General features: G+C 40.6%; 1 protein-coding gene across 1 annotated transcript; it reads left to right on the top strand.

Annotated features, from left to right (window-relative positions):
* Positions 1-2,525: 2,525 nt before the first annotated feature.
* LOC117302709 (protein NLRC5-like) lies at positions 2,526-14,548 on the top strand. The gene is made up of 6 exons (XM_033786711.1): positions 2,526-2,774; positions 4,310-4,566; positions 4,723-4,897; positions 5,517-5,622; positions 6,103-7,953; positions 9,414-14,548. Exons 1-6 carry the CDS (start codon positions 2,703-2,705, stop codon positions 14,546-14,548), a joined length of 7,596 nt encoding a protein of 2,531 aa, XP_033642602.1. The 5' UTR covers positions 2,526-2,702.

Here is a 14,548-nt window from a genome sequence, read left to right as displayed (position 1 = left end):
ATGTTTTATACTATCAACCTCTCCCCGTTACTCGTTACCAAGTAAGGTTTTATGCTAATAAATATTTTGAGTAATTACCAATAGTGTCCACTGCCAAGTAGTTTACTGACTGGTAAAGCCCTTGAAGTTTATGCTAAAATATCAGTAGAGCAGGCACGTGACTTTGCAGTATTAAATGGCATCGATATCGGCTCACTGAAGAAGGTTTCAGGCTAAAACTCTGAACTTCTATAAGCCAGAAACAGGTGAAACATTTACAGAGTTTTCCATTCGATTACTGAGTTATCTATACCGATGAATTGAATTGGGTGAGGGAACTAAATCATATGATGGACTTTGTGATTTTATTCTTGGAGAGCAAATTCTGTCTGCTTGTGATAAAGATTTGGCTGTGTACTTGAAGGAACGAACACCAAGTTATAGGATTTTAGGCGTTGCATGGTGGTGAGGTATCTGAGACGATGGTGAGGTATCTGGCGATGACTAGAGCAAGCTAGTCGAAACGTTTAGCCCAATTTAAGAACTGACTCCACGGTAGTACAGTTAATCACGATCCTATGTAGTTGTCCCAGCCTATTTTCTATATCATCCGCCCGGGTAATTGTTATAAAGCAGGACAGTTCTTTTCAGAACTGAGAAGTCTCCCGAACCCTCGAACATCTAATTACGCGGTATAAAGCAAGACAGTTCTCTAGCATCTATAATAAGAACAAACTATACATGGTAAGTATAGATACACACATGTGCAAACCAAATATACATAAGAACCAAGTTGTTGTAAAGATATGACAGAGCTAGCAGATAGGTATATGGAAGCTCACAGAAGGCTTGGATCTGAAACCACAATAAGGTATCCTAAGAAAGCTTATGACCATCCTAGAGTATAAAGTAGTGACACTAAGGCTAATAAGACTAGAGACTATAAACCTAGGACTCCTAGTAAACCTTGGTTTGTTGATAAAGATAGGGAATGTTTGGTATGTGGTAACAAAGGGCACATTGCTCGAAACTGTAGAATAATATAGAAATCAAAGTAAATACCGGCCTAACAAATTTCAGAGTTCAAGTTTACAGGTTCTTGTTGATGATGAAGAAGGAAAAACACAGACTACTAAAGGTGTTGACATGGTTGAGGGTGAAGTTGAAGTTGCTGGGTGCATCACAAAGTAATCTGCTCTGACTACAACTATAAGGACAGGTGATAATATAGGGGGTTGCGGCAAACTCAAGGGAGATATTGACATCCCACTTCTTCACTTCTTTATCATATTTTAGGCACTGGACACTATTGGTAATTACTCCAAATAATTGTTATAATAAAATTTGATTTCGAAACCTCAGATTTAAATTTTAAGGTCTCGAAATCAAGCATCAGTTCTGAAGCACACAACTTCGTGTGGCAATGGTGTTTTTTTCTTTCATTATTATCTCGCAAGTTTGACGAGTAAATGTTATTTTATGCATAATATGCTGAGATACACCGTGAGGATAATGTCCAGTGTCTTTAAATTTGTGGAACCATTTGCCGCTACCGTCGCGTAGGTTTATGGCACATACAAAAATTAAAAAACTAAAAATTAACTCAGTGGAGCCCTTGCAAAGGGCTTTCCATAAGAGTTTATATGTCAAATTTAAACGCATTTCAAGGCAGTGGACACTATTGGTAATTGTCAAAGACTAGCATTCACAGTTGGTGTATTTCAACATATGCATTAAATAACAAACCTGTGAAAATTTGAGCTCAATCGGTCATCAAAGTTGCGAGATAATAATGAAAGAAGAAAACACCCTTGTCACATGAACTTGTGTGCGTTTAGATAGTTGATTTCGAGACCTCAAGTTCTAAGTCTCGAAATCAAATTCGTAGAAAATTACTTCTTTCTCCAAAACTATGGCACTTCAGAGGGAGCTGTTTCTCACAATGTTTTATACCACCAACCTCTCCCCATTACTTGTCACCACGAAAGGTTTTATGCAGATAATTATTTTGAGTAATTACCAATAGTGTCCACTGCCTTTAAGGTAGGAGCCTACTTATTAAGAGGTGTCAAGGGCAAACAAGGTCTCAGCAACAATAACCAACATCATCAACAGCAACAGTTACTGTCATTATATAAGGACCAGATTTTCCTGTGAAGTCGGCTTTACGAATAACATTAATTGTTGATTTTGTTGGTAGGACTTGTGCATGCCAAGTGAATATTTAGGTGGCTTTGAAAATGTGCCACCACGAACAATGGCAAAATCAACCATGACGTTATATTGTGAATGAAATGCGTGGGAAGCATTCAAACCGCTCCCTCCTGTGCACAGTATGCTCATCTCATTATTGCAAGTGTAAAATGAAAATACCAAAAGCAAATGCATTTTCAGCTTGATTAACATCGACCTTGGTGACGTGGTTCAATGTGCGGATTCGATTGGTCATTTGATATCAGATGACATAAATAGCTAAGATGAATTCCATACGTGGTGGGTGTAGCCATGTTCAATAAAATACTAGTGGGTTTAATAAAGTAAGCATGAGAGATTAGAGCTGTAATATTGTAGTGTTTGACCAAATGTAACTGTTCGGAAAGCAGTCTATTTTATGCTACACAAAAGGTTCGATATCTACATGCCGTATAGAGCAACACTAGTGAGAATGTAAGCTAAAATCGGGACTAAATACATAATACAAACAGCCGTTTATTAGTGCCATCATGGCCGCGCTGCCTTTAACCGAAGGAAATGTGGCGGACATTCTCCAGCACCATGGACGATTTGCTGTAAAGGTAAGTACCAAACAAAATATTATAAATTAAAACAAAACTCCCAGCGCATGTTATTTTTTGTTTATCAAGCCGGGTCCACGAATCTCATTTTATGATGTTATATCAAGAAATCGAAGTCAATAATGTTCAGTTTTGCGAAGTCTTGTATATTGGTATTTGTCAAAGACCAGTCTTCTCACTTGGTTTATCTCAACATGTGCATGAAATAACAAACCTGTGAAAATTTGAGCTCACTTGGTCGTTGAAGTTGCGAGATAATAATGAAAGAAAAAACACCCTTGTCACACGAAGTTGTGTGCTTTTAGACGCTTGATTTTGAGACCTCAAAATATATTTCTGAGGTCTCGAAACCAAATTCGTGGAAAATTGTTTCTTTCTCGAAAACTGCATTACTTCAAAGGGAGCCGTTTCTCACAATGTTTTATACCACCAACCTCTCCCCATTACTCATCGTCACCAAGTTAGGTTTTATGCTAATCATTATTTTCAGTAATTACCAATAGTGTCCACTGCCTTTAATGATGTACTTGTACTAGTAATTAAGATCAAGAAGTTGGGGTCAATAATGTTCATTTTTGCGAAGTTTGTTCGCCACAGACCTTTTCTTTTATAGTACAAAATAATTTACTGTACGAAGGCCACTGAAATGTATGTATGCATTTATGAACATACACATTGGTCCTGCCTTTTTGTACGACTGATTTTACGGTTTCGAAACTGGCATTTTAATGTTGAACTATTTTTTGCTGAATTCACAAAGGTCTTGAAAATCAGCGTATGTCAGTTTCATGATTTCAATAACTGAATAAAATATCATGGTGACGTTATTAACAAACATGCTTTCTTTAGCAGGTCATGGAAAAAAAGGTAAATCTTAGCCGGGAGCAGTGATGCTCCTCAGTGATGTATCCAAGGCCATGGTGATATGAAAATGGTAATTGTTCACCTACTTTAATGTCACATTCTAATGTCACACTCAGTCGAATCCTACATACCAACATTTACAATCAAGTTCATGTACACTATGTGGACACTGCATGCAGACGACTGAAAATGAGCTTTCCATGTGTTTTGATTGGTCCGAGGTGATGTTTGTCAGCTGCACCCAAATCACCCCCAGACCAATCAAAACACAGATAATGTAAAGCTATTTTTCACTGTACGTTTATCCAATGACATCATTGTATCCAATTAAATCACTGGTTTTGAAAACCAAGGAACGGTCTTTATCCTAGTCTTGAAATCAAGTCTGCAATTGTTAAGCGCGGTGCTGCTACGGGGACGGTACACTCATCCTCGATCCCAGCATGTGGTACCCTGCCACGCGCCTACCTACGACCGTTGCATGAATGCAATGACCGTCTGTGACTGTTGCATAAGCGGCAGAATGTGTGTTTGTAACACATAGGTAGCACCTAACGACGTGTCATCAAGACTATTTTCATCCTTGCGGATAAGGACAGGGGCACAGTTTAGACTATTAAACATGAAACCATCATCAAAAACGTTTATTTCATTATCTCTCTCTCGTAAAGGAAATCCTTAGACCTCTGCTGACCCTCAAGGATTTGCAAGATGCTAAGAGGGCTGCGAGAGTCAACTATGACCACTCCCTATCGAAGGCGGTCCCGAGGAAAAGAAGCGTCCGGAAATCGAAGAGAAACGCATTTCTGTCTGCATTTACAACAAGGAAAACTGAAGGAAGGACATCAACAAATCTTGACAAGAGGGAGGAACTCCCAGCGTCTGACCACGCCCTGCTTGAAGTCACACAGGAAGACCCAAGCAGGAGGTAATCCGTGGACAAAGTACCTTAACATCAAAATGATTTCCTCGGTTCTATAAACAAAAAACGATTGTGTTTTGTTTTACATGAAAATGATGGCTTGTGTATTCTGTAGCCTCTTTTTGCAACTTAAAAACGTTTTATTTTTAACTTTTGTTTCAGTTTGTTTCAAGTCAAGGAACGGCAGATCCAGATATTCATTTCGAATTCAGTGAAGGAGACCCTCTGCCTGCAACTTCATCCTTCAACTTCCATCTTAGGCTTGAAAGAAATAATCCAAGAAAAAATAGGCATCCCACAAAAGAAACAGCATCTTGTCACTAGGAAAGGCTTAGAGGTACGAACATAAATCATGTAAACGGCTGTTTAGACAGTATTATTTTTTAGGCCCTTGTATCTGTTCAGAGAGTGTAAAACGAGTTGTGCATACTCAAACAGCCGTTGTATTGGGCTGCTTGTCTCCCTTGTCAAAACACTGCTGTACATTTTATTCAAATAAAGCCATCAAGAGGTTGCCTAGGTAACATTTTGTTTTATATTTGTGATAATGCCTTTATGAAATTTCAGCCTCTGGCTCATGGGATTATTTGTGGGGACCATTGTCTACAGCCTGTCTTCGTAATGGTCGATCCCCTCCGCGGAATTCGTGGAAAATTACTTCTTTCTCGGAAACTACATTACTTTAGAGAGGGAGCCGTTTCTCACAATGTTTTATACTACCAACAGCTTTCCATTGCTTGTTACCAAGTACGTTTTTATGGTACCAATTATGTTAAGTAATTACCAATACTTCATTTAACATTCTCTGCTTTGCGTGGGTACTATCTATGGAATAATTCAACCTGAAGTCTGAACCTAAAACCTAGATATCATCCTGAAATAAAACAACTACAATTTCTTCTTCTAGTCCTGCCTGTTATAATGCTGTGAATCTCACCCCCCCCCCTCCTAAACAGCTTTGTGACAGAGTCTCCCTTCGTGACTACGGTATTCAGCAAGACACCAATCTAGACTTGCAGCTTGTTGCTGGCTTAATGGGTGGCACTAAAAAAAAACATTCAGGTAAACCAATTACTAAAGCCACTGGACATGTTTAATAATATTGTCAAAAGACCAACACACTTGGTGTATCCCAACATGTGTATAAAATAACCAATTTTGACTGAATTCGTCATCGAAGTTGCAAGAGAGAATGATGAACGAAAAACACCCCTGTTGCACAAATACAAATTTGTGTGCTTTCAGATGCCTCAACAAAAAGGTCCTAAAGTATTTTATTGTTTAAGCGAGAAATTACCTCTTTCTAAAAAACTATGTTACTTCAGAGGGAGCTATTTCTCACATTGTTTTATACTATCAACAGCTCTCCATTGCCCGTTACCAAGGAAGGTTTATTGCTAAAAATTATTCTGAGTAATATTACCAATAGTGTCCACTGCCTTTAGCCACTGGCGCATGAATTAATCACCCTTTTTCAAGTAGACATTATCGTTATGTACATCGCACTTCAGACAGTTCAAAGAGTATTTTGTTTATAAACAGGTCACAAGAAAAACAACGAGACATCGCCAACGCCAAGGGAAATGATCGACACCACTGTCAAAGAAAATTTGTATCTTCATACAGTACCACAAGCTATACACAAGCCAACTTCTCGTAAGAAGGCCACCCGCAGGAGCAGGAAGCGAGACAACTCGACCTTTTCACTCAGTCCTCCTTCCCCTAACGAAACAGGAGACAGCGGTGAGGAAAAAAGAAGGAAGACAAATGAACCGGGGAGGACATCCTTTCAAGACGTCGAACCCAGAGCACACAGTGACTCTCATGAGAGGCAAGAAGAAACTATGAAATCAAGGAGTGCTTGCCCTGCCTCATCGAACAACTCCAAGAAATCCAAAGGCAGGAAAAGAACGAGTAGATCATCCCAACACCATAATGAATCCACAAGACCTGCCGAGCAGAAAGATAACTTAGAGCAATCTATTCGATTTCCCAGGAAAGGTTTTCAGAAAAGTACTGAAATTGGGCCGTGCGTGTCTTCTGCATCAGAAAATATCTCCAAGAAACCGAGAGGAAGGAAGAGAAGACGTAAAACAACTCCATCTCAAGACGAACTCAAAAGCCAGCGTGTTTCTGCGGAGAGAGCCAATGTACCTGCTTTGACTTCGGCTTCAGGAGCCATCCCTAAGAAAAGTAGAAAGGAAATCGAATGCCACGAGCCGCAAGATGCATCCAGAAAACAGGACTTATATTCCTCCAGTTCTTCATCAACCGCAGACCCCTTCTTAAGGAAGTGTAGAAGAAAGAGCAAGTGTGGTAAAGAGGCAACCAAGATGCAAGCTGCACAAGTCGACAGACAGATCGACTCAGAGAAGTCCTTGGATATTACTACATGCAGAGCAGGAGACAGCAAGAAGACTCGTAAAAGAACAAGAAAGAGACGTCATAAAAAATCCACTTTTCAGGAAAATCAGAGAAAACGGAGTGAATCGATTGAAATTCGAACCGACCCGACTCAACCCCCTCGTGTTTTACCTGGAGAAGATCGACAGTCTGAGACTAAAGATATCAGGCAACATGCAACGCGTCACCTCTTAACTAGTCGTTGTAACGGTGGGAAGCAGACATGTAATGAGGAACCGAATAGGACATATAATGTGGAAGCAAAGAAGACATCCTATAAGAAACCGAAGAAGACATCTAATAAGGAACCGAAGAAGACGTCTAATGAGGAATTAAAGAAGACATCTAACGCGGAACGGAAGAAGACATCTAATGAGAAACCGAAGAAGACATCTAATGAAGAACCGAAGAAGACTTTTAATAAGGAACCGAAGAAGTCATCTAGTAAGGAACTGAAGAATGAGTCAAACAAGACATTGAATGCAGAACCGATGAAGACACCTATAAATGATGAACCAAAGAACACATCTAGTGAGAAGACATCTAATGAGGAACCTAAGAAGACATCTAATGAGAAATCGAAGAAGACATCGAATGCAGAACCGATGAAGACACCTATAAATGATGAACTAAAGAAGGCATCTAGTAACGAACCAAAGAGTAACGAGGGACCGAAGAAGACATCTAAAAAGGAATCGAAGAAGACATCTAATGAAGAACCAAAGAAGACATCTAATGAAGACCCAAAGACGACATCTAATGAGAAACTGAATAAGACATCTAAAGAGAAACCGAAGAAGACATCGAAGGAGGAACCGAAGAAGACATCTAATCAGGAACCCAAAAAGACATCTTATAAGAAACCGAAGATGAGCCGGCAACAATTTGGAAACAGTATCAATAAAATTAAAACTCTTCAAATCCACGGAGCCAACAAGAGCCCTATCTTTGTTGGAACCTGCACTGGGAGCTCAATACATTACAGTACAGGTATGTACTGTTGATAACTTTCTTTAGAGAGTGTACAATATAATATCGAAGTTTTATTAGTGCACATATCTACCAAACAAGGTACTCAATGCGCTGAGTATAATACAAAGATAGCTAATTGCAGTGATTAATTTTGATACCCAATTATTTAGCACCTTATAAGGGTTTACAAGGTGCTACGGCGCATACAGCAGCCACCGCCAAGAACACAGGGGCGAACCCCTTCTCTTTTCGAAAAGTGCACTGGGTTATTTTACATGCGTTACACAACACATGGGACCAACGGCTTTACGTCCAATCCGAAGGACGAAGCATTGGTGAAGTGTCTTGCTTAAGGCCACAAGTGTCACGGCTGGGGATTCGAACCCACACTCTGCTGATCAGAAACACCAGAGTTTGAATTTTTTAGAGAGTGTACAATAAAATAAGACATCATTTTAAGTTTTGATTTACCTATTATATCCAATCAATCAGTCAACCAATCAGTTAATTAGCCAACCAATGATGATGGTGTATCTCAACATATGCATAAAATAACAAACCTGTGAAAATTTGAACTCAATTGGTCGTCGAAGTTGCGAGATAATAATGGAATAAAAAAACACCATTGTCACACGAAGTTGTGTGCTTACAGACCTCAAAATCAAATTTTGAGGTCTCAAAATCAAAGTCGTGGTAAATTACTTCTTTCTCATAAACTACGTTACTTCACATTACTCACAATGTTTTATACTATCAACAGCTCTCCATTGCTCATTACTAAGTAAGTTTTTATGCTGATAATTATTTTGAGCAATTATCCAATAGTGTCGGGTGTCTTCAAAGACACTAGACACGGTTGGTAATTGTCAACGACTAGCCTTCACAGTGTGTGTATCTCAACATATGCAAAAAATTACCAACCTGTGACAATTTCATATCAATTGGTCGTAGAAGTTACCAAGTAAGTTTTTATGCCAATAATTATTTTGAGTAATTACCAATAGTGTCCGGTGTCTTCAAAGACTCTGGACACGGTTGGTTATTGTCAACGACTAGCTTTTACAGTTGGTGTATCTAAACATATGCAAAAAATAACCAACCTGTGGAAATTTGCTCTCGATTGGTACGTCGAAGTTACCAAGTAAGTTTTTATGCTAATAATTATTTTGAGTAATTACCAATAGTGTCCGGTGTCTTCAAAGACACCGGACACGGTTGGTAATTGTCAACGACTAGCCTTTACAGTTGGTGTATCTCAACATATGCAAATAATAACCAACCTGTGAAAATTTGATCTCAATTGGTCGTCGAAGTTACCAAATTAGTTTTTATGCTAATAATTATTTTGAGTAATTACCAATAGTGTCCGGTGTCTTTAAAGATTTACAGAAAGCTGACCTTGAGAGACGTGACTTTGAAGGTAAGACCAACAATACATCTGTGTGTTTGATTGTTTGTTTGTCTGTTGTCTTCATCAGGTAGAGCCACAGGAGAAGCACACGATCGCAGAGTTGCTGATATGGCAGAGAAGGCTCTAAAGAAGGCGTACATAAGCAGAGGGGGTTTCGTTCACCTCATTCCATGGGTGAGTGACGATAAAATGCACATCATGGACATCTACACGAAACTTGAGTTAGAAAAAACAGACAAGCCCGAGGAGGGCAAGATAAAATCCTACGAGGAGATTTTCCGCAAGTCAAGAGAGGGCTTTCTAATTAAACGTATGGTTCTGACTGGCACGGCTGGTTTGGGAAAGTCCACCCTGGTTGACAAAATGGCGTACGATTGGGCGGTGGGTTTATGCAAGAAACTTGGAGAGTACAAACTTGTCTTTGTCCTGAAAATGCACGCACTTGAGCAAACCTCTGATTTTCTCGATGCTGTTTTTGATAAGATCCTAGACGAAACTTGCATCGAGAAGGCTGCGTTGAGCTCTTACATCAATACGAATCCAGACCAGGTTCTGATTCTTCTTGATGGTTTCGATGAGCTGATAACCACCTCGCTTAATGAGCGCGAATTTGGTTCAATTTTGAAAATCCTAAACAGAAGGAAAGGCGCAGAATTTAGTGTCATCGTAACAACGCGGCCCTCGCATAATGACAAACTGGTGAGTAGAAACCTGATTGAAGAACCCGTCACGCGGGTAAAGGTTTTGGGATTTAGTAAAGAATGCATTGTGCAATATGTGTTGAAATTTTACTCGTCAGATCCTGAAAAGGCCCGGGGGCTTTTGGAGATGATTTTGTCCTCCTCTGCTCTCTTTGATTTGGCAAATAGCCCTATGCTCTTGCTCTTAATGTGTATTCTATGGCGAGAGGAAAGCAGGCTCCCCGAAACCATGTCATCACTCTACAGAGAAGCGATGAGGTACATATTCATGCGAAAGGCAGACACTACACCAGAAGATATGTCAAACCTGATTTTAGAAATCGGAAAGGTAGCATTGGATGGTTTGCTTGCACCGAAGCAGATTCTTTCCTTTCCGGAGAATCTTTTTAAAAGTGGTGTTCTTTCTCTTGCCATCAGTGCAGGTATACTTAGCAGCCAGCGGGTCATGAAGCAGCTCGATACCCATAACAGTCTCATGTTCATTCACAAAACTTTTCAGGAGTACTGCGCGGCAATTTTCTTCCAACATCTTCAGCGAACCGGTGATGAAGAGTTGCAAAGAGTGGTTGATAAGATAGACCAAAAAAAGGGCAACATTACAGATCTGGACTATTTGCTACGATTTTGTTGTGGAGACAATGAGGCATGCACAGTTATAATTTTGCAGATCGTACATAAGTATTTGTACTATTTCTGTAGCGACTTGAGGTGGTTGCTTTTTTCTTGTTATTTTGAGTGTCAATCAAATTTCATTCCATCTGAGAAATTGATCTTGTCAGTAATTGACAAGGATCGATTACAATTTAATTGGTGTGGGAAAGACTTCGTTAACGCATTTATATACTTTCTGGAGCATGTACGTGTTGACTCAGACGGCAATGGAAACCATTACCTTTCCGAAGTCGAGGAAATTAGGTTACATCAATGTGACTTAAAAAGCTTTGACGAACGTTTCGGACATGTGTTGGAAAGAATGACAAATATCAAATCATTGAAACTATACAGCTGCTCGTTAACGGCGAGCAACTTTAAACATATTGTATCGTCGCTTGAGAACGCAGACGAATTGGTCCAACTTGAGGTTAGAGGGAACGAAATGCTGAGTGGTTCCGCAAATAAATTGCCGTCCAAATCAAAATGCCTAAAACGTCTTGAGATATTAGACATGTGTGAATGTCTGATGAGAGGTCATGACATGGACTTGCTGCTGCGGGAGATGACCAATTTGGTAACGCTGTTGTTGTCTGGAAACGAATTCGGCAACTCTGCATTATTATTTGGCCCTCACTTGCAACAAATGCAACAACTGCAGCAGCTTGACTTGAGTGACTGTCGTTTAAGAGGTGTCGACGCCGGACATATTGTTGTAGCAGTGAGCAGCACCATCATTGATCTGAACCTCTCCAAGAATAAAGGGTTGTGCGAAACAGCAAGACTGTGGGCCCCTTATCTTAACCGATTGAAACGTCTGCAGAAGCTGGGCTTGGGTTACTGTGCGTTGACAGGTACAGATGTGAAGTACGTGGATGCAAGCAGCTTGTTGGAACTGAACTTGTCAGGTAACAATGAACTAGGGGGCTCCGCAGAGATATGGTCCCCCACTTTGAAATGTATGACAAAACTGAATAGTTTGGCATTAGCTGGCTGTAACATACAACAAAGTGACTTACCACACCTGAAAGATTTAGTGTGTTGTCTTCCTTCTATCGAAGAATGTGTATCAAGGATGTTCAGTATTATTCAAGTTTATCACGATTACATTAGGCTTGATTTAAACAAAACTCTGACTGGTGAAGATATATCCATTGCTTTGAAAGCACTGGAAAACACCAAACATGCTTGTGTCGAAGTGTCTGGTTCCGGACATGCCCCAGGGATCCTACATACAAAGATGTGGTCTTCTTCTTTGCCGCTTGTGAAAAACCTCAGCAAGTTGAGTCTCAAAGGATGCTCTTTGAAGAGCAGGAACATCAAACACATTGCGAAGTCGATTTGTGACGCAACAAAACTGGTGCAACTGGATCTGTCAGAGAACCAAACGTTGGGTGGTGATGCGGTGGTATGGTGTCGTCAACTGAAGAAGTTGAAACGCCTCCAGAAGGTATTCTTTAAAAAGTGCTGCTTGAAGGGCCAAGACATGCAGCACTTGCTGGTGTCACTTGGGAAGCTTAATCAGTTGGTCGAGGTAGACCTCTCTGAAAACGATCAGTTGAGTGGTTCGGCAGCATTATGGTCCTATCATCTGAAACACCTGACCAACCTCCAAACGCTCAAACTGACAGATTGTAAGTTTCAGCCAGAAGATTTAAAAAGTCTTGTCCCATCAGTTCTTGATATGGTGAGTCTTGAGACATGTCACACTGGCATGCTAGACGTTAAGAAGACAACAAGTGGCACGACCGTGCACGTGAATGGGTGTTCTTCATTAACTGGGAGAGACCTGGCCGATCTGTTGAAGGCAATGGGTAAAAGGAGTGACCTGGTTGAGTTGAAACTCACAGATGTGAGCAATGTCATGGGGGAGACTCAAGCTGCCATATGGGCCCCTTATCTGAAAGAACTTACACACTTAAATCGGTTGAGTCTGAACAATAATTTCAACCGAGGCAAGTATATCAGACACGTTGCAAAGTGCTTGGGTAGCATGCCGTCTGTTGTCGAGTTGGACCTCTCAGGTAACCACGCTCTCGGCGGCTCGGCAAGCTTATGGTGCAGATATTTGAAGCAAATGAAGCACATCCGGAACCTCAATATGAGCTTATGTGGACTGACAGGTGAAGACATCAAGAACATGGCTCCTTCGCTGTGTGATAACATAACACAGTTAGACCTTTCAGATAATTCCACTCTGAGTGGTTCAACCAGATCATGGGCATTATCCTTGAGCAAACTGAGCAACCTTAAAACGCTTACGGTAGATAATTGTTCTTTAACCGGTGAAGATGTTACCGAAGCTGCTATATCCAGCAGCGGTATGGAACAACGCGTAAGTTTTTTATCTATTGACAATGAAGTGGATCCCCTAAGTGCCCTTTATCACTACAGAGAAGAATGTTGCAGAAGGTTTTGTTTTAGGCAAACAGGGCATGGTTTTACTGGCATGGTCTTGGACTTAAGGCAATGCTTTCTGTCTCCGAGGCAAATTGCTCGTGTTTTGGAGGCGATGGGAAAAAGAAAAGACGTCGTGAAATTGCATCTGACTAAAAACAGAAATCTTCGAGGCTCAGCCGCAGATTGGTGCCCGTCTTTGGAACACTTGCAGCATCTCCAGAAGTTTGACTTTAGCGCAAACACACTGACTGCAGAAGATCTCAAACAGGTTTTGTTGTCATGTAGTTCTATCCCTAACTTGACTGAAGTGAATTTCTCATACAGTGAGGGCCTTGGTGGATCTGGTCGTATCTGGGCCAAACACATCCACAAATTGAAGAAACTTCAGAAACTTAAACTAGTTAGATTGTCACTGCAAAGTGGCGATGTGAAACCTGTGGCTAAATCGTTAAGCCGCATGCCTGAGTTGGTCGAGCTGGTTCTGTCAGATAACCGGTCACTTGGTGGCTGTGCTTCTACTTGGGCACGATATTTAAGCAGAATGGTACACCTTACAGAGTTGATTCTACAGGATTGTTCCTTAATTGGAGAAGATGTAGGTTACTTTGCTTGTGCAGTAGCCACCATGCCTAATTTGGTTAAGCTGGATCTCTCACGCAACCCAACGCTTGGTGATTCAGACGCCTGTTGGTTAGACTTACGCAACATGGAACATCTCCAGAGTCTTAAGTTGGGATATTGTGAATTGGTGGGAGGCGACATTGAAAACATCATCGAGTCTGTAAGTGCTATGCCCGCACTGCAAGATCTGTGTCTGTCTTGGACAGCGGAAAACATACGCATCAATGTTTGGTCTAATCTCCATTTAATGGTCCACTTAATTGCCTTAAGCTTACGGGTCAACTCACGTGAGGAATTGCAGAAGGTTGCTAAATCCATCGGTAAAATGCCAAACTTGAAAGAACTTTCTCTTGGCTGTGATGGTTCAAAACTTGAGGGTTCTCAGGCGTGGTGGAGACATCTCAGAAAGATGATGCATCTGAAGAAACTTCGCTTGGGTTGTTCTTCACTAAGAGATGCAGATATGGTTTATGTTGCTGCCATGCCGAGCTTGGTCGAGTTGGACCTGTCCAACAACGATAAGCTAACCGGCTCATCCATGGTTCATTTGAAGAGTATGAAACAACTTGGGAAGTTGAGCTTACGTCAAAGCTGTCTGAATGGTGACGATTTTACTGCTATCTTGAAATCAGTGAATGAAATGACCACATTAAGGGACTTGGATCTTTCTATGAATTACCAGCACGGTCAACCTGTTGCTGTTGATTTGTATAATTTGAAGTACCTGAAAAAGCTTTGTTTGAAACAGTGTTATCAATGCAAACAAGGTAGAGAAAGCATTACTACAATCAAAGAAAACTTAGCCGAATCAATCGAAGTGGAACTCTAA

Source organism: Asterias rubens, chromosome 2, assembly GCF_902459465.1.
Source record: "Asterias rubens chromosome 2, eAstRub1.3, whole genome shotgun sequence".
Lineage (NCBI taxonomy): Eukaryota > Metazoa > Echinodermata > Asteroidea > Forcipulatida > Asteriidae > Asterias > Asterias rubens.
The sequence above is the reverse complement of the archived record's forward strand: the minus strand, read 5'-3'. Positions and strand labels throughout refer to the sequence as shown.